Source organism: Ctenopharyngodon idella, chromosome 15 (genome assembly GCF_019924925.1).
Source record: "Ctenopharyngodon idella isolate HZGC_01 chromosome 15, HZGC01, whole genome shotgun sequence".
Taxonomy (NCBI): Eukaryota; Metazoa; Chordata; class Actinopteri; order Cypriniformes; family Xenocyprididae; genus Ctenopharyngodon; species Ctenopharyngodon idella.
The window spans coordinates 35403654-35422851 of record NC_067234.1 but is presented as its reverse complement, the minus strand read 5'-3'; the positions used below and the strand labels follow the sequence as shown (position 1 = coordinate 35422851).

The 19198-nt window shown below is 37.4% G+C and overlaps 3 protein-coding genes across 7 annotated transcripts; 2 read left to right on the top strand and 1 right to left on the bottom strand.

Annotated features, from left to right (window-relative positions):
- The first annotated feature begins 651 nt into the window (after nt 1-651).
- Nucleotides 652-8915, top strand: sfrp2l (secreted frizzled-related protein 2 like). 3 transcript variants are annotated; one of them, XM_051863555.1, is made up of 4 exons: nt 652-805; nt 6858-7348; nt 7797-7877; nt 8074-8915. In XM_051863555.1, exons 2-4 carry the CDS (start codon nt 6979-6981, stop codon nt 8385-8387), a joined length of 765 nt encoding a protein of 254 aa, XP_051719515.1. In that variant the 5' UTR covers nt 652-805; nt 6858-6978; the 3' UTR covers nt 8388-8915. The 3 variants fall into 3 exon arrangements, with proteins under 3 accessions (XP_051719515.1, XP_051719516.1, XP_051719513.1); XM_051863556.1 differs by lacking the exon at nt 652-805 and adding an exon at nt 6441-6698; XM_051863553.1 differs by lacking the exon at nt 652-805 and having other exon boundaries at nt 6734-7348.
- Nucleotides 8916-9037: 122 nt separating this feature from the next.
- tomt (transmembrane O-methyltransferase) lies at nt 9038-14531 on the top strand. The gene is made up of 3 exons (XM_051863557.1): nt 9038-12108; nt 13742-13938; nt 14043-14531. Exons 1-3 carry the CDS (start codon nt 11700-11702, stop codon nt 14361-14363), a joined length of 927 nt encoding a protein of 308 aa, XP_051719517.1. The 5' UTR covers nt 9038-11699; the 3' UTR covers nt 14364-14531.
- Nucleotides 14532-15930: 1399 nt separating this feature from the next.
- On the bottom strand, nt 15931-19158 carry anapc15 (anaphase promoting complex subunit 15). Of its 3 annotated transcripts, none has more exons than XM_051861160.1 (5): nt 19011-19158; nt 17750-17871; nt 17614-17673; nt 17391-17528; nt 15931-16411 (listed from the first exon to the last, which is right to left on the bottom strand). In XM_051861160.1, the coding sequence occupies exons 2-5, from the start codon at nt 17867-17869 to the stop codon at nt 16385-16387; spliced, it is 345 nt and encodes a 114-aa protein (XP_051717120.1). In that variant the 5' UTR covers nt 17870-17871; nt 19011-19158; the 3' UTR covers nt 15931-16384. The 3 variants fall into 3 exon arrangements, with proteins under 3 accessions (XP_051717120.1, XP_051717118.1, XP_051717119.1); XM_051861158.1 differs by having other exon boundaries at nt 15931-16381; XM_051861159.1 differs by having other exon boundaries at nt 15931-16381; nt 18856-19056.
- Between the last annotated feature and the right edge of the window lie 40 nt (nt 19159-19198).

Here is a 19198-nt window from a genome sequence, read left to right as displayed (position 1 = left end):
CATTTGACTTGCTGAAAACGATAGTTTGACCATAATTCTGTTATCATTGTCGTTCCAAACCTGACCTTCTTTCTTCTGCTGAACCTGGAAGATCTTTTGAAGAACATTGTGATCCAAACAACTTTGGACCCCATTGACTTTCATTGAATGGAGAAAAATGCATCAATGAGCCTCGGCCGCCCATGACCCTGTCTCCGGTTCACCACTTGGAGCACTTTTGATAGATACTGACCACTGCAGACCGGGAACACCCCACAAGAGCTGCAGTTTTGGAGATGCTCTGACCCAGTCGTCTAGCCATCACAATTTGGCCCTTGTTAAACTCCCTCAAATCCTTACACTTGCCCATTTTTCCTGCTTCTAACACATCAACTTTGAGGACAAAATGTTCACTTGCTGCCTAATATATCCACCCACTAACAGGTGCCGTGATGAAGAGATGATCATTGCTCATAATGTTATGCCTGAACGATGTAGGCCTATATGTACATACACACACATATATATACAAACTTTTATGTAAAATGCGATTAATCGCGATTAATTCGACAGCACTAGCATATTAGTATAATAATAAACTGTGACACTTTCAGAACATTAGTTTGAGGAACTTCCGACTCAACCAATCATGTGAGTTTGAAGGCGGGACTCTCTGTTTGATTAACCAATGACAGACGGGGGGAGTGGTCGGGAAACGTGTCTGAAAACATGTAGCTTGGATGCGATTCTTAAGTTCTAGAAGATCCAGCGGTGCCAACCCTCCTGAAACCGAGCGGATCCACAAATAGATTCCTCTACATTAAAGGTGACAATAATCCAGGTCTCTCCTTACATAATCACTCATAAACGACGCCCCTTTTACACGGTGATTAATGTCGGGATTCTTCAGCTGATATGTGATCTTTTGGCAGATTCGTGAATGATATTCCTGAACCAATCCAGTGATTCGAATTCAGGATCAGATTGACCACTGCTTCATCCATTATTATTTCCATAATCATGTTTCTGATGGTCAGAATCGGACGGTTTATTGAAGATGATCACATTTGCAGACTTTAGACACAATCTGTTTTGTTTTTGTACAGTTTGGCTCGTGTTGTAGTGGTTTGATCTCGAGTCTCATTCAGCTCTCTGGTGTCCGCAGGTGTTCGGCTATAAATAATACTGTGATCTGTTGCTATCAGTGTTGCGGGTGTCTCGAGAGACCAGCTCTATTTAAAAGCTTGGCGCTTTTTACACGAGTATTCGCCAGAATAATCAACACAAAAACACATGCTGGAGATCCGCTTTCCTGGCAGAGTAACAAAACTTCACATCAGGGAGGGGTTATGGGTATTAACATGGATATATACGGTAACACTTTAGTTTAGGGTCCAAATCTCACTAAGTATTTTCTTATTAGCATGCATATTATTAGGATATTGGCTGTTTATTAGTACTTATAAACCACATATTAGTGTTACAGTGTTAATATTATAATATTCAACTAAAGTGTGAACTTATTGCTCAGTTATTATTGGTGCTCAATTATCAATAATGGTTCTTATTTATTTTAGTTTCATATTTTAGTTGAAACCGTGATGCATTTTATTTTTCAGGATTCTTTAATGAACAGAAAGTTCAGAAGAACAGCATTTATTTGAAATAGAATCTATTGTAAATGTGTATTTTTTTTTTTTTTTTAAATCAATTTAATGTGTTCTTTGGTGAATAAAAGTATTAATTCATGTGACACTGTAGACTGAAGTAATTATGCTGAAAATTCAGCTTTGAGCTTTTGAATAAATTACATTTTAAAATATATTCACATAGAAAACAGCTATTTTACTACTGTACCTAGGTTAAAAAAAAGTGAGAGTTTGAAGAAGTTTTAAAAGCTTGAAGTTTGAAGGTTTTGAAGGCAATACAGTCTATCAGAAAACAGATACGTAGATACATTGCTAACATGCTTTTAACGTGAATTAACACTTTGTTAGTAAATTTAGGCACGTTCCAGGCACGAATCCGCACAACGCTAGCATGTTTTAGCATGATTTAACACACTGTTAGCATTAATTAACACATTGCTAGTATGTTTTAACATATTGCTAACATGTTCTAGCATCAATTAACACATTTCTAACATGATTTAACACATCGCCAGCTTTTTCCTAGCATCAATTAACACAAACCATGTTTTAACATGTTGCTAGCATGAATTAGCGCATTGATAACATGTTTTAACATGTTGCAAACATGAATTAGCAAACTGTTTGCATGTTTCTAGCATGAATTAACACATTTCTAACATGATTTAATACATTGCTAGCTTGTTTCTAGCATCATTTAACACAAACCATGTTTTAGCATGTTGTTAGCATGAGTTTACAGCATGAATTAACAGTAATTAATAGTTAGCATTATATATCATATTGCTATCATGATTCTAGCATGAATTACACATTGCTAACATGATTTAACACATTTGCTAGTATGTTTCTAGCATCAGTTAGCACAAACCATGTTTTTTTATTTTAATTTTCAAATTAACGCATTGCTAACATGTTTTAGCATGTTTCTATCATGAATTAGCAAACTGTTTGCATGTTTCTAGCATGAATTAATAGTTGCATAAATTAACACATTGCTAGCATGTATTAACACATTGTTAGCATGTTTCTAACATCAGTTAGCACAAGCCATGTTTTAACATGTTGTTAGCATGAATTAGTGCATTGCTAGCATGAATTAGCAAACTGCATGTTTCTAACATGAATTAACACATTTCTAACATGATTTAATGCATTGCTAGCATGTTTCTAGCATCAGTTAGCACAAGCCATGTTTTAACATGTTGCTGGCATGAATTAGTGCACTGCTAGCATGAATTAACAAACTGTTGCATGTTTCTAGCATGAATTAACACATTTCTAACATGATTTAATGCATTGCTAGCTTGTTTCTAGCATCATTTAATACAAATCACATTGCTATCATGATTCTAGCATGAATTACCACATTGCTAACATGATTTAGCACATTTATTAACATGTTTCTAGCATCAGTTAGCACAAACCATGGTTTTTAAATTTTAATTTTCAAATTATCGCATTGCTAACATGTTTTAGGATGTTTCTATCATGAATTAGCAAACTGCTTGCATGTTTCTAGCATGAATTAATACATAGTTGCATGAATTTGTTAGCATGTATTAACACATTGTTAGCATGTTTCTAGCATCAGTTAGCACAAACCACGTTTTAACATGTTGCTAGCATGAATTAGTGCATTGCTAGCATGAATTAGCATGTTCTTAGCATGAATTAACAAACTGCATGTTTCTAGCATGAATTAACACATTTCTAACATGATTTAATAAATTGCTAGCTTGTTTCTAGCATCATTTAACACAAACCATGTTTTAGCATGTTAGCATGAGTTAACACAGCGTGAATTAACACATTGTTAGCATAATATACCACATTGCTATCATGTTTCTAGCATGAATTGCTAACATGATTTAGCACATTTGCTAACATGCAGTTAGCACAAACCATGGTTTTTCAATTTTAATTTTCAAATTAGTGCATTGCTAACATGTTTTAGCATGTTTTTTATCATGGATTAGCAAACTGCTTGCATGTTTCTAGCATGAATTAACACTTTGCTAGCATGTTTTAACGTGTTTCTAGAATAAATTAACACATTTCTAACATGATCTAACACATTGCTAGCTTGTTTAGCATCAGTTAACACAAACCATGTTTTAGCATGTCATTAGCATGAGTTAACAGATTGCATGAATTATCACATTGTTAACATTTTACCATATTGTAAGCATGTTTCTAGCATCAGTTAGCACAAACCTTGTTTTTTAAATTTAAATTTTTTAAAATTAAATTGTTTTAGCATGTTTCTAGCATGAATTAGCAAACTGCTTGCATGTTTCTAGCATGAATTAACACACTGCTAGCATGTTTTAGCATGTTGCTAACATGATTTATCACATTGCTAGCATTTTTTAGCATTTTATTGGCATGTTGCTAACATGTTTCTAACATGAATAAATATTCTATATATTCACATAGAAAACAGCTATTTTAAATTGTAATACTATTTTAAATTTTTTACTTTATTTTAATCAAATAAATGCACACTTGTGAGCAGAAGATGCTCTTTCAGAAACATTAGAAATCTTAAGCATGCATATATATGAATGTGTGTGAGCTAAAAGTTAATTGTGTCAAACTCGACTTATACATGCAGTGAACCCCTAACCATGCTGATCTAGTTTCTTTGCTCCAGAATGCATGTAACGTGTGGAAGAGCTTCTTTCTGTCAGTGAGGCGTGTGATTGGAGGACACAGGTGTGATTTCAATGTCTTTCTCTCTGCGCTGACGATAAGATCCTAGAAGCTTCTGCAGGGTGAGAACAGGCCGGGGTCAGTGGATGTTGATGGGCAAAATGACTGACAGAAACACCAGAAGACTTTTACAATTCCACTATATTATTCAAACCCGACAGAGTCACTCTTTTTCTTCGAGTATTAATGTCGCAGGATCCGTCTTTATATAAACCAACTCATTTAGTAGTGTTTGTCACGAGATTTACCCACAAATCACTTATAACTGAGGTCTTTCTCACACTGCAGCTCTTTCTCAGAGGAGATTTGAGCGTCAGGTGAAGTATGTCAATAGAAAGGTTGAGTTTATGACTGCGGCTGCTGACAGGCTTCAAGCTCGTCAGATTCAGGATTGTGTTTGTGTGATAAATATAGAGCTGCTCCTGAAATGTCAATCGAGGTTCAAGGTGAGCACAGCTGATCACTAAAAACAAAACATGGAAAAATAATTACTTAGAAATTATGGAAGAAAATATGGAAGCTTGTTTCTGCCACAGAATAAAAAAGTAATTGCAACCTTTTTTTATTTTATCTAAAGATGACTTTATTTAAAACAATTCTGAATGTGTAACTCTGTTCTGAAGCAAGTTTACACATGTCAGTCCTTGAGTCAGGTGTGAATGAATCTGGTTTATGTTGACAGCTGCACATGTAAACAGTTCACTAGGGTTTATATAGGGTCATCGTGACGGTGCATAACATACAGTATGACAGCTGTTTACTAGACAAATGCTTAACACTATGTAGAGAGACGGGCAATAGACAGAAACCCGTTCACTATTTCCACAGAGGAGTTATAATACACACAATAGCCTATACATGTTTGACCGCAGCACATTCAGCCATTGTTTATGCGCTACTCCAGGGGTTCAAGCTTTGTTTTTTTTCATTAGGATCCACCTTAATCATTTTATTTAGATTTAAGAGATTATGCCATCATATTTGTTGAATGTGTCCATCTAGTGGCCACAGTGAGGAACAGCCGGTTCACAAATGGAGCTGGTGAATGCAAGAGGAATATCACTATCACAGGAAAACTATCATTTTCTGGTGCCATTTTGTTTTCCAGATTTTTGTTATTTTTAATTAGTACTGTCAAATCGATTAATTATGATTAATTACATCAAACAGAATATATATATAATATGTGTGCGTGTATACATGTGTATATACACACTAATGCTGGGCAAACGATTAATTGCATCCAAAATAAAAGTTTGTGTTTATGTAATATATGTGTGTGTGTGTGCTGTATATACTTATTTTGTATATATGAATACACACACATGCATGTATATATTTAAGAAAAATTTGTTATATTTATATAAAAAAATTATATATGTACAATATATACATGCAAATAATTCTTAAATATATACATGCATGTATGTGTATTTATATATATAAAATAAGTATATACAGCACACACACATATATTACGTAAACAAACTTTTATTTTGGATGCAATTAATTGCAGTTAATTGTTTGCCCAGCATTAACACACACACACACACACACACACATATATATATATATTTACAAACTATTATGTTAGATGTGATTAATTGATTTGACAGCACTATTTTTAATACATTATCATACTTGCTTCTCTCACAAAAAATATATTATTGTACTATATTTCATATTGAAAAGTTTTTTTTTTTTAAATGGCTAATAGCTATTTAGTTTCCATGGAAGTTTGTTTCCACCCACGGAATAAAAATAAAATAAAAAAAGGTCATTGCTACTTTATATCTCATAATTCTGTCATTTTCTCATAATTTTTTTTATCTCCCATTCAGACTTTATTACTCACAATTGCATGTTTACATCTCACAATTCTGAGAAAAAAGTCAGAATATAAACTCGCAATTTTATCACAAAGACTATTTTTCTCAGAATTGTAGAATATAAACTCGGAATTACAAGAAAAAAGTCGCAATTAAGCTCTTATTTTAACTGGCTTCCGTAAGTTTGTGTCGCGACTCGAAAGAGGCATGGTATCAGTGGGAGGAGCATCGCATTGTCGAGAACACGTGATTGGACAGACATTTGCATACGCCCCTGAGTGCAGGATGAGTCAGCAATATTGTTCTGAAAGAAAAAGACTACATTTATTTTTGTCATTTTTTTCTGTTTGAATCTTATCCAAACTTATTCTGACGAAATCTAATATTTGGAAAAAATATTCGCAGTTCGCATAAGTCTTTTCCCAATGTTCAAGGAACGTTGTTTTAAGTTTTTAATTGTCCCTAGTAACTAAAGTAGAGTCACAAACCAAAACCTCACACGGGCCTCTGAAGTGTTTTACTGCCGGTAATTAAGAACCAAATGCGTTTGATTCACAGGATGTAGAGACGCCACACACACACACACACACACACACACACACACGTGAGTTTGAACGCGCGTCTCTATGATGTTTAATCTTCATTCTCTGTGTGTGATTGTGCTGCTGGTTTTCTGTCCGTCCAGAGCTGCTGATGAAGACGATGATCATGATGATGAAGGTCTGACAACAAACCCCGTGTCTGACTTCGTCACGTCGGCGGAGTTCGGCACAGCGCGCTCGGTGTGTAAACCGGTTCCGAACACGATGGGTTTGTGTTCCGGTATCGGCTACGAAGAGATGCGGCTGCCGAACCTGCTGGGTCACGACAGCGCGAGGGAAGCGCAGCAGCAGTCCGCAGCCTGGATGCCGCTGCTCGGCAAACACTGTCACGCGGACACGCGGCGCTTCCTCTGCTCGCTCTTCGCGCCCGTGTGTTTACCGGAGGTCACGGTTCCGGTGCGCCCGTGCCGGAGTCTTTGTGAGGCGGTGCGGGACGCGTGTCTGCCCGTCATGAGCGCGTTCGGGTTTCCGTGGCCAGAGATGTTCAACTGCAGCCGGTTTCCAGATGGATCGGAACTCTGCATCCCCGGAGGAAAAGACCCGAACCGGGCTAAAGGCACCGACGCGCCCAAAGGTTTGAACAGTTCACATTGTTATTACACTTACAAAACGAGCATCAAACTCCAGCTGAATCACCCAGATGACAAAAAGATATTCTAAGAACGTTTTGCTGATATTATGAAAACATTTTTTTAAATGTTTTAAGGGAACATTCCATTTTATCATTCTTGAAAACATTATTGGAACGTTACTTTTTATGTTTTCTGAACGTTCTTAAACAAATGGTAACATTTAAAGAATGTCAGACACTAAAAACTAAAATATTTCATAAACAGAAAGTTACTTTTTTGTTTCTTCGTTTTTGCGGTAACGTTTTGAGAACATTATTAAAGACCAGAGAACACTGAATGAACGTTCTGTTGTTTATAACTTTGAGAGAACCTTGCCAGAACACTGAGAACGTTTCCTGTTAGCTGGACAGAAGCTCTTGGTGATCTGTGTCTCTTCTCTCTTTCCTCCAGGTTCTGTGATCTGTGAGGTTTGCGGTTCAGACTCAGAAGGAGAGCGAGAGATCCAGCAGAACTTCTGCAAGAGTCCGTTCGGTGAGTAACTGTAGACGTCTGGAGGGTTTTATCTGATCTACCAATAGCAAACCACAACCATCCAATCAATTCCCCACAGACAAAATCAAGCCCCGCCCTACATTTGTTCTTGTTCCAGAAGGTAACTAATAGGACCATATTCCACATCCAAACGTCCCTGTTATCAGACTTTAATTCCTGTTCATTTCCTCTCCAGCGTTCAGACTGCGGGTCGGCTCCACGTCTCTGGACGGGACAGACGTGCGTGTGGTTCCTCAGGGTCGCAGCCGTGTTCTTCGCTGGCAGAGCGGCCCGCAGGAGGAGCAGGCGGCGGCGGAACAGAGCGCCCTGTGGCTGTCACGGGGCCGCGGCTGCTCCTGTCCGGCACTGGACGGCCCGCTCACGGGCTCCTACATCGCACTGGCTCACATGCACAGCGGCCGGATGGTCCTCAGAAGACTCCTCAAATGGTCCCGTGAAGAGAAAGAGCTGAAGAAGTTCATCAGGATGCTACTGAGACAAGACTGCTGAGGTCATGACCCCTGGACAGACATTAATGAGCGAATAAGATGCAAAAACAGTTCTGGAGTGATGAACAGCATGAAACTGCATCTTCAAAATGAGCTGTTTCAGTTTTAAATTTTTACTGGTTTTTATAATTTTACTTTTTTCCATTAAATTTTTTTATTAGTGCTGTCAAATCGATTAACATAAAAGTTTGTAAATATATAGTGTGTGTATATATATATTTACATTAATGTTAGATGTGATTAATTGCGATTAATCGATTAATAGCTACTAATCGCATCTAACATAAAAGTTTGTAAACATACACGATATATTCGTGATTAATCAATATTATATATCGCGATTAATCAATTGTAAAAGTTTGTAAATGTATATACATAAACATATATTTGCAAACTTTTATGTTAGATGCGATTAATCTTGATTAATTGATTAATCGATTTGACAGCACTAATTTTAATGCTTTTATACTGACTTTGTACTAACATTACTAAACTTAATGTATTTGCGATTAAAGAATATTGAACCTTTTGTTGTACGTTTTGGTGTTTTCATTCTGCTCCATACATTAGGCTCACTTTTCCTTCAGAAATGTGTAAATGTCCTGAGCATCATTTCTGCTGTGATGTCAGACGGTCACGTGATGCTCCAGGTGAGACGCCGGTGTAAGAGGAGGCCACAGGCTCTCCATCCATTATTCAGATGGAGGAATCTGATTGGCTGCCGCACACCTGTTGTACTCACATGAGTGTCTTTTCTTTCTGTCTCTCTTCTGTCTTCAGAGTGTGTTTTGCGGGTCGAGAGAGTCCTGGATCTGGTAAAGTTATCATCAGATATGATGTTTTATTTTGTGTGTTGGTGAATGAGTGTTTGTGTTCGTCTGAATGAAACTGATCTGGGATCAGCTCGGGTCTTCAGTTACTTACAGACGCCTCTGGAAACTCAACATGTTCTGTCACGTTGAAACAAAGGCATCTGAATTATTAATGTAGTGTTTTCATAGGCTGGATGTGAAGTGTTTGCTTTGTAGAGTAGATGGAAATCTAATTAGTAGCGTTTGTTAAGTCAGTTCTCACTGTAGCCTAGTAGTGCTGATAGTGATGTGCTCAAACCTGTGGTTGTTCTGAGTGTTGTTAGTGTGTTGCCATGCATTTTCTATGGTTTTCTGGGTGTTTTTTTTATTTGATGCTATATGGTTGCTAACCTGTTCTGCATGTTTTTAGTGTGTTGCTGCTGTTGCTAAAGTGTTATGATTTTTTTAATGTGGTTTCTAGGGTGTTCTGGGTGTTTTCAGTGTGTTGCTATGTGATTCCTAAGGTGTTTTTTAGCTTGTTGCTATGCAGTTGTTTAGGTGTTCTGAATGTTTTAGCATGTTGCTGTGTGGTTGCTACGGTGTTCTGGTGTTTCTAGTCTTTCTGTTTGGCTGCTAGGGTCTTCTGCATGGTTTTTAGTGTGTTGCTATGACATTCACTAAGTTTTAGTGTATTGTTATGCGGTTGCTAGGGTGTTCTCAGTGTTTGTGTGTTGCTATGCAGTTGGTTCTGCATGTTTTTAGCGAGTTGTTATGCCTTTGCTATGGTGTTCTATGTGTTTTACTGTGTTATGTGGTTGCTAGGGTGTTCTGAGTGTTTGTGTGTTGCTATCCAACTGCTAGGGTGTTCTACATGTTTTTTGCATTCCTATGCATTTGCTATGCTGCTCTGATTGTTTTAGTGTGTTGCTATGCGATTGTTAGAGTGTTCTGGGTGTTTTAGTGTGTTGCTATGCAGTTGTTAGGGTGTTCTGTGTGTTACTATGTGGTTGTTAGGGTGTTCTGGGTGTTTTAGTGTGTTGCTATGCAGTTGTTAGGGTGTTCTGTGTGTTACTATGTGGTTGTTAGGGTGTTCTGAGTGGTTTAGTGTGTTGATATGCAGTTGTTAGGGTGTCCTGAGTGGTTTAGTGTGTTGCTATGCAGTTTCTAGGGTGTTCTGACTTTTACTGTGTTGCTATGCAGTTGCTAGGGTGTTCTGAGTGTGTTTGTGTTGTGATGTGGTTGTTAGGATGTTCTGAGTGTTTTAGCATGTTACTATGCGGTTGTTAGGGTGTTCTGAGTGTTTTATTGTGTTGTAATACAGTTGTTAGGGTGTTCTGAGTGTTTTAATGTGTTACTATGCGGTTGTTAGGGTGTTCTGGGTGGTTTAGCGTGTTGCTATGCAGTTGTTAGGGTGTTCTGGGTGTTTTAGTGTGTTACTATGCGGTTGTTAGGGTGTTCTGGGTGTTTTAGCGTGTTGCTATGCAGTTGTTAGGGTGTTCTGGGTGTTCTGTGTGTTACTATGCGGTTGTTAGGATGTTCTGAGTGTTTTATTGTGTTGTAATACAGTTGTTAGGGTGTTCTGAGTGTTTTAGTGTGTTACTATGCGGTTCTTAGAGTGAATTGGGTGTTTTATTGTGTTGCTATGCGGTTGTTAGGGTGTTCTGGGTGTTTTAGTGTGTTGCTATGCGGTTGTTAGGGTGTTCTGGGTGTTTTAGTGTGTTGCTATGCGGTTGTTAGGGTGTTCTGGGTGTTTTAGTATGTTGCTATGCGGTTGTTAGGGTGTTCTGGGTGTCTTAGTGTGTTGCTATGCGGTTGTTAGGGTGTTCTGAGTGTTTTAGTCTGTTACTATGCGGTTGTTAGGGTGTTCTGGGTGTCTTAGTATGTTGCTATGTGGTTGTTAGGGTGTTCTGAGTGTTTTAGTGTGTTGCTATGTGGTTGCTAGGGTGTTCTGCATGTTTTTAGCATTGAAATGCGTTTGCTATGGTGTTCTGAGTGTTTTATTGTGTTGCTATGTGGTTGTTAGGGTGTTCTGAGTGTTTTAGTGTGTTACTATGCGGTTGTTAGTGTTCTGAGTGTGTTTTTATACGGTTGTTAGGGTGTTCTGGGTGTTTTAGTGTACTGCTATGCGGTTCTTAGAGTGTATTGGGTGTTTTAGTGTGTTGCTGTGCAGTTGTTAGGGTGTTCTGAGTGTTTTAGTGTGTTGCTATGTGGTTACTAGGGTGTTCTGCATGTTTTTAGCATTGAAATGCGTTTGCTATGGTGTTCTGAGTGTTTTATTGTGTTGCTATGTGGTTGTTAGGGTGTTCTGAGTGTTTTAGTGTGTTACTATGCGGTTGTTAGTGTTCTGAGTGTGTTTTTATACGGTTGTTAGGGTGTTCTGGGTGTTTTAGTGTACTGCTATGCGGTTCTTAGAGTGTATTGGGTGTTTTAGTGTGTTGCTGTGCAGTTGTTAGGGTGTTCTGAGTGTTTCAGTGTGTTTCTATGTGGTTGTTAGGCTGTTCTGGGTGTTTTAGTGTGTTGCTATGCAGCTGTTAGGGTGTTCTGAATGTTTGTGTGTTGCTATGCGGATGCTAGGGTGTTCTGGGTGGTTTCTTACGGTTTCAAGTGTCTCTGATCTTCTAATATGTTTAAGTGATGTTAAACATTATATTTGCAGGTCAGAAGTGAAGATGGTTTCTCCTGCGATCGCTTTGGCTTTACTTCCTCTGTTACTCACGCTGATCATTCGTTATCGTTACTTCTTCGTGCTGCTGTATCGAGCCGTACTGATCCGCTGGGTACGTGACTGCTTAACAGGCCTCAGCCGAGAGGAACGGGCCTATCAGTACATACTGACCCACGCCACGCCCGGAGACTCCCAGAGCATCCTGGACACCTTTGACCAGTGGTGCAGCAAAGTGGAGTTCATCAGCAACATCGGGCCCAAGAAAGGTACGTACAAACACATTGCAAGGGTTCCACCAACAGTGGGCGCTCATGCAACGTAAGCAATAACGTACATCCCAGTGAATGAGACAGAGGGAAGTTAGTGAGGGACCGGCTTAAAAAATTGGACTTAAACGCAGCCATAGTTATGTCCAAGTGAATGTAAACAGTTGAGAAAGAAAACGCATGTGTAACAGTAAATTGGATCCGTGCAGCTCTTAAAGTGACAGCAGCCCAATATTCCTGATGATAATCAAAAGACAAAGAAAAATCACTCACTGCTCTAGACTGAATAACTTTTGTAACTTTAATAAGGATTAATCTATGTTTCATGGCTGGTAAAAAAAAAAATATATATATATATATATTGATGGTCCGGTACATTTTCTTAAAGGTGCAATATGTAGGATTTTTGCAGTAAAATATCCAAAAACCACTAGGTCAGTGTTATATATTTTGTTCACTTGAGTACTTACAATATCCCAAATGTTTCCAACTATTTATAAATTGTTAGAAAATTGCGATTTTAACCAAGGCTCCGGGACGTGTGAGTCGCCGCCTGTCAATTGCGTCATACCCGCGTTACCTTCGGTTTCCGTTTTTATTTTGTAGAAACCATGGAAACACCAAAGACACTTTAATATATTACACGTTTTAATAGACAAGGGAACAACTGTTTTGATATATTTATAGACAGAAAACTAATTATTGTTATATAGCTCAACACGTTTAGTCTTATTGTTTAAATCTAATTTTCTTGATTTTTTGCGAGTACCATGCTTTACCATGCCTCAGAGAAAAACACTATTTTGTCAAGTAGCTAACATAGCATAATCGGATGCAGCTTTATTTTTAGTAACAGTAATACAGAATTTTCTCCATCATACAATACATTTTAAAATGAATTGCATGCCATTTATCAACACAAGCCATCCAGCATTTAATATGATAATCTAAAATCGATCTATCTTACTGCAGTGTGCAACAGTGTCTCACAGCAGCCGCCGAGTGAACGCACAGAGTAACGTTATAATATCATTTTCAACACACTCAAATGTATCTAATATGATAAACAGAGCTGTGTTACCTCATACTCATGACCAGAAAAGCGGAAGCGGTGCCGGTGACTGTGTCATAATAAAAGTTCTGCTGCTCGTGAGGCGTGTGTTGTGCAGTCGCTCCAGCGGCCTCGTTCAGCTCCCACAACACTCGGTCCTGCTCTGTTTCATACTATAGTAACGTTAATAATCGCATCCATGAACATGATTTCTTCCCGAGTCCTATCCCTATTCTTTTGCACCGTCCGTTGAGGTGAAGACCACATGTCCCAAGATTCCGCGCTCAAACTTGGCGTCATCAAGCTACGCCTTTGTTTTGAATAGGCCTCTAGCGACCTCGAGCGGACAGAAATCCTACATACTGCACCTTTAAGTCACTGGCCATTGGCAGATGTGGCAAAAAGTTGTTTGTGTATAAACACGACGAGGTCACATTGTGATTATTAGTATTACATCATGTCCAAACGATATGATGAGATCTTTGTGTTAAGGAAGTAAATGGGGTCCATTTTTGATGGTAAACATCAGATGTATTCTGATTGGCTGTCAAGCTCCTGTGTTCTGATTGGCTGTTTGTGCAGGTAAGATTCTGGACCGGCTGCTGCTGGAACACTGTCCGATCACTGTGCTGGAACTGGGCACTCACTGTGGCTACAGCACCGTTCGCATCGCCCGCTCGCTGCCCATCGGCGCCCGGATCTACTCCGTTGAGATGGACGAGCGAAACGCTGGGGTGGCTGAGAAAATCATCCGACTGGCGGGTTTTGATGAAGACATGGTGAGTTTGTCTGCATTAATTTTTCTTTCTTTAAGGCACAATATGTAATTTTCACCATTAGATGTCACTTATTCAAAACATATTAATGTATGTATTAATCTCAGGTGGAGCTGATCGTGCGTCCGTCGGATGAAGTGATCCCGCGCTTGCGTGAGGACTTCGGCGTGGAGCACCTGGACTTTGTGTTCATGGATCACTGGAAGCGCTGTTACCTGCCGGACCTGCAGCAGCTGGAGGGCAGCGGCCTTCTGGGAGAAGGATCCATCATTCTAGCTGACAACGTCATCTTCCCCGGAGCGCCTAACTTCCTGCGGCACGCCCGGCGCTCCGGCCTGTACGAGGTCAGAGTTCACCGTGCCACGCTGGAATACATCCGTGGCATTCGTGACGGCATGGCTGAACTGACCTTCCTCGGGATAAAGTAAACTATTCTTGTGTTTCTCACCCCACGGAACGTTTGTGAGATTATGAACCCTTACAGTCAAAGGTTTCATTCATTCACTAACATGAATCGTCAGGTGATGAGCGACAGGACTCGTCGTGTTTGAGGCTCTGCGGTATCAGAAAGCAATTAAAGTCAGCATGGAATGAAATTCACTCTGTTTTCTAAACGCATCTTATTGTGAACAATTCATTCATGCACGTTTTTTTTTTTTTTTTTTTTTTTTTTTTACCTTGTAATGTTTAATCAGACTGTCATAACTGGATCTTCCAGTGAGGTATCAGTCTTCTCTTTGGTGACATATGCAGGATTCCCCAATCATTTAGTGTGCTTAAACTCCGCCCCTGCAAGCTCTTCTCAGAGCCACGCCCACATCTCAACATCCAATCAACAACTGATGCATATAATCAAGTCCCGCACTACATTTATTCTTTCTCCATAACCTGTTACACTCTGAAATATGTCACAATACGGAAGAAATTATCTGTCACTACTTGTTTAATTGTGACTTTAATTACTCAATTTTATCATTTATGTATCATTAACCATTTAGTTTAATTATATATCAATGACTATAAAAAATATTATAATAAATATTAGAATATTATTTTATTGTTATTATCATTATATTATTATAAAATACATTATATATCATTATATATTTAAATAAATATTATTATTATTATTATTAAATAAAAATATGGAATATTAAACAATATTACTGTTGCAATATTTCAATGTAAAATAGAAAACAATATAATTATAATTATTTTTAACATTATTATAAAATACATTATCACTATATAATAATGATTAATTATAAATTATTATTAAATAAAAATATTAAATGTTAAAATAAGGAATATTACTGCTGCAATATTTCACTGTAAAATAAAATACAAGTATTTAAGAAAATAATACTAAGCATTATTTTATTTACAGTACAACTGTAAAATTACAGTACTAAAATCATTTGAAGTTTATTCTTAATTTCATTTTCAAACTTTATTTTGGTGGAAAACTCACTTATAAAACAGTTTACTCTGAATCATGCAGCACATATATTTATTTAAGCCTTTGTGATTTAATAAGCGCACTAAACCATATCGCAATGCGGTTGAAATGAAATGGAAATTCTATTTTCTAATCAAAATGTCCTAATTGGATCTAATTAAATATAATGTTAATGACTTCAAAGCGCCCTCTATTGACACCTTGTGATAAGCACATTATAAAAGAAATATTAATGAGATTCTCTGTCTTTCTAAACGTGTATGGCTAATACTTCCATATCATGAAATTGAAAGGCAACGGTATCATAAACCTCTGCGTGTGTGATGTGTGTTTGTGCATCATTTTTACATTACACAAATGCTAATGAGATTTGAGAGCTGTGATCGCACAGGTTTAGAGCAACATGAGGGTGAATAAATGATGACACAATTTGACCCTTCACATCTTCTTGAATGATTTAAATATGCTAAACTAAACAGATGATTCTATTAAAATGGGATGGAAAGTTAACAAATCGACCATTTGTACAAGATGAGTAATTGACTACAAATTTATTTACAACCACAAAGAAATATTATGATACAAACAGCAGCGGTGATTTACCCGTTCTGAGTTCTAAATTAGACATGACGCGTGACACGTCTGACACCTGACACATTTGGATGACATGCAGAAATGGCGAGTAACTCAGTAACTTTAGTGGCTCTATAGATTAGCCAAAGAGTTACTGAACACTTTCTACAAGTCTGTTAAAAAAGTTTATGTTGCAACAAGTGCTGCGTTTATGAGAAATACAGAGAGCAGTTCTTTAGTAACACTGAACACTTGAGCTGAAACTCTTGTGTGTGTGAGACATAAAAATAACAGTCAGTTGAGTAATTCAGCTGCATATGGATGCTTCTTCCCATCACAAACACGTGTCTGGTTGACAGATCTGGTCTAGATCATCCACTGGTCCTGGTCTTGATCGGCTCCTTCCATGTCGACCTGTCAGTGAGTGACACTCACGTCATTTACCTAAAATCAAAACTTGGATCTTTTTAAAACTGAACTTTATGAGAATCAGTGTTTGCCACGTCAACAGCAGATTTAAGGCAAGACACTACAGCTGAATAGGGTACATTTTAACTAATATATCTCACCATACTTCCCCAGTTGACTAAACACAGTACATTAACATAACTGTTTTATATCACAAGTTTTCTGAAATGTTTAAATTTGTAAATGAGGTATTGTCTAATTACAAATGCATGTGTGCATACATTTCCAGAATATAAATCTGAACATTGGATAAAGCCAGATTCAAAATTCTTGTTTGATTTTGTTTTCATGTTAGATTTAAAGATTTTTATAGAGGGGATTTTGGTTCTCTTTTTTATCACTCCATAAATCAGAAAATACCGTCATTTACATTTACATTTTTAACATGTTTTTAGGAATAAAATGTTATAAAAATCAGGCAAATGATGTTATGGACAAACCTCACAGTAAAAATCTTCAGAATATAGATGTGAATAAAACTCTAAGTTTTGGTGTATGTAAGTGCTGCTGAAGTGGAGGAAAAAACTCATTTGTAAAGATATGTATTGAGATTGAAATCTACAGATGCAGTAAAATAAACACTTAAAGGTGTATTTTGGTGTTTTCCTTCCACTAGTCACATGTTATAGAAGCAAAATAGACCTCAAGACTGATCAGTGCTTGAAAAAACACTGGTTTTGCCTGTAGAGTCTCGCCTTAAAAATATCCCTTTACATATTTAATACATTTAACATGAAAAACAGTGATATGTACCATAATAATGGCATTATGTATTAGGTGTTTTAAAATATTTTCAAATCTATCATTATTCGACATTATTTCTGTAACCCTTATTACATGAACCAGCATTAATCATTATATACACATGAATCAATATTTGATTTCATATTCACTCGTTGTTTGCTCTTAGAAGAAACTCGTTTGTGTGTGTGTGTGTGTGTGTGTGTGTCTTGACCTCATTAATTTCTCCATCATCAGGAAACTCATTGTAGATGTTCATGTCGTCCATGTCCTGCATGTCTTCATCGTCCTCTGAGTCTTCCTCGCTGTCCTCCTCATCTTCGTCATCCTCCTCCTCTTCCTCGTCGAAGGTCTTGCAGGAAGGTAAAGCACATGTTAGACATTTTCATCTGCTGCACAGGAATCGGATCTGAACATCACGCCGTTCTCACGCTCACCTCAAAGATGGGCCGCCCGATGGGCATCAGATTGTTGTCTTTCTCTGCGATGTTCTGCAACTGAAGACATGAAGCATCATCAGCACACACACGTACAGTAGTTCACACACACAGACACTCAAACACACACACTGACCCACGTCTGGTGCTGCTGCTCCTGTTGGTGCAGCTCGGCTTCATCCACGCACGGACGGTCCAGATTAAACCACAGAGACTCGGTCACACGCGGGAACAGAGATGGGAAGAGGGTGGACATCTCTGGACACACACACACACATGAACCATAATACCATGTTTTAACCACATACCAAAATATATCTGAATACTACGTAAATGCATGGCATCACTAAAAAACATTGTATTACCATGTTTTTCACATTTGGTATTACCATAGTATATGTGAAAAAAACATGGTGTTTTTTTTAGTGATGTCATGCATTTACATTGTACTCAAAGCAATCTAAAATGACAATTTTTCAAATTGTTATATTTTTAATTATTTTAATAATTTGTTAGTCATTTTCTTGGATCACAAGATGTTACAAGCCATAACAATATAATAATTTCTGTCTTATATAGCTGAAAATCATGATTTCTTGTTGTTTGAATTAGTCAGTGTATTTTTCCATCATGTATCATTGTGTAATCAAAATATTTTTTTACTTTTCTTTTGGTAATATTTAACTTATTTTATTTATAAAAGTCCTAAATAGTCATTTTCCTAATTCTACAACATTAAATTGAAAGAAAAACAATAAAAAGAAAAAAGTAAGTAAACTTGTGTTTGACAAGCACTGAATTATTATAATTGTATATATTTTCATTAAGATACTGGGAAGAATTTCTGTTAGTGAACAGTTTTTTTTTTTTCTTAACTTTTTGAAATGCAAAAATATATCTCCATTTATAGAATCACTCATGACTCATGCAGCACGTGACAGTTTTCACAGCAGAATTACTAATACCATGGTATTACCATGTTTTTCACATGTGATATTATGTGAAAAACATGGTAATACCATGGTGTTCTTTAGAAATGCCAAGCATTTACATCGTACCCAAAAGAAACTTCTAAGAATATCATGGTATATCATAAAAACGCTTTACTTAACATGTACTATAGCACTACCGTATTTCTGGACATGCACCAAGGTAGTACTATGGTACTGTGTAAGTACCTTTTGATATGAATGTCAGTATTATGGTATAGCCTATCTCATGATAGTATTACCACCACAGTACCTGTACTTTCTGTATGGTTGCTTGTTTATTCTTCATAAAAACATAAATAATAACCCAAACAAAAACGACACAGTATTCCGTACTGCAGTGTCCGGTCACTTGTCTAAAAAGCGTGGCTGGTTAATTTTAATTAGAGTCTTTAATATTTGATTTACCTGCAGGTCTGCAGAAAGTTCAAATGTAAACACACGGCGGTCTCTGGTGCTGCACCGAATGTTCCTCCCCTCAGAAACGACATCGAGCGATTTTTAGTTCCGCCGTTCACGCGCTCACTTTTAAAACTCTGAAACGACCTTATAAAAGATTTTACGAGTTACAATCGTATAAATGTCGCTGACAAAGT

Coding starts and splice junctions, on each gene's coding strand:
- tomt (XM_051863557.1), top strand. CDS start 11,700: ATGCAGCTGTTAGGGTGTTCTGAATGTTTGTGTGTTGCTATGCGGATG. Junction 12,109..13,741: donor CAACATCGGGCCCAAGAAAG/GTACGTACAAAC, acceptor CTGTTTGTGCAG/GTAAGATTCTGGACCGGCTG. Junction 13,939..14,042: donor CGGGTTTTGATGAAGACATG/GTGAGTTTGTCT, acceptor TATTAATCTCAG/GTGGAGCTGATCGTGCGTCC.
- anapc15 (XM_051861158.1), bottom strand. CDS start 17,869: ATGTCCACCCTCTTCCCATCTCTGTTCCCGCGTGTGACCGAGTCTCTG. Junction 17,674..17,749: donor AGCAGCAGCACCAGACGTGG/GTCAGTGTGTGT, acceptor TCATGTCTTCAG/TTGCAGAACATCGCAGAGAA. Junction 17,529..17,613: donor TCGGGCGGCCCATCTTTGAG/GTGAGCGTGAGA, acceptor CCTTCCTGCAAG/ACCTTCGACGAGGAAGAGGA.
- sfrp2l (XM_051863553.1), top strand. CDS start 6,799: ATGATGTTTAATCTTCATTCTCTGTGTGTGATTGTGCTGCTGGTTTTC. Junction 7,349..7,796: donor AGGCACCGACGCGCCCAAAG/GTTTGAACAGTT, acceptor TCTTTCCTCCAG/GTTCTGTGATCTGTGAGGTT. Junction 7,878..8,073: donor CTTCTGCAAGAGTCCGTTCG/GTGAGTAACTGT, acceptor TTTCCTCTCCAG/CGTTCAGACTGCGGGTCGGC.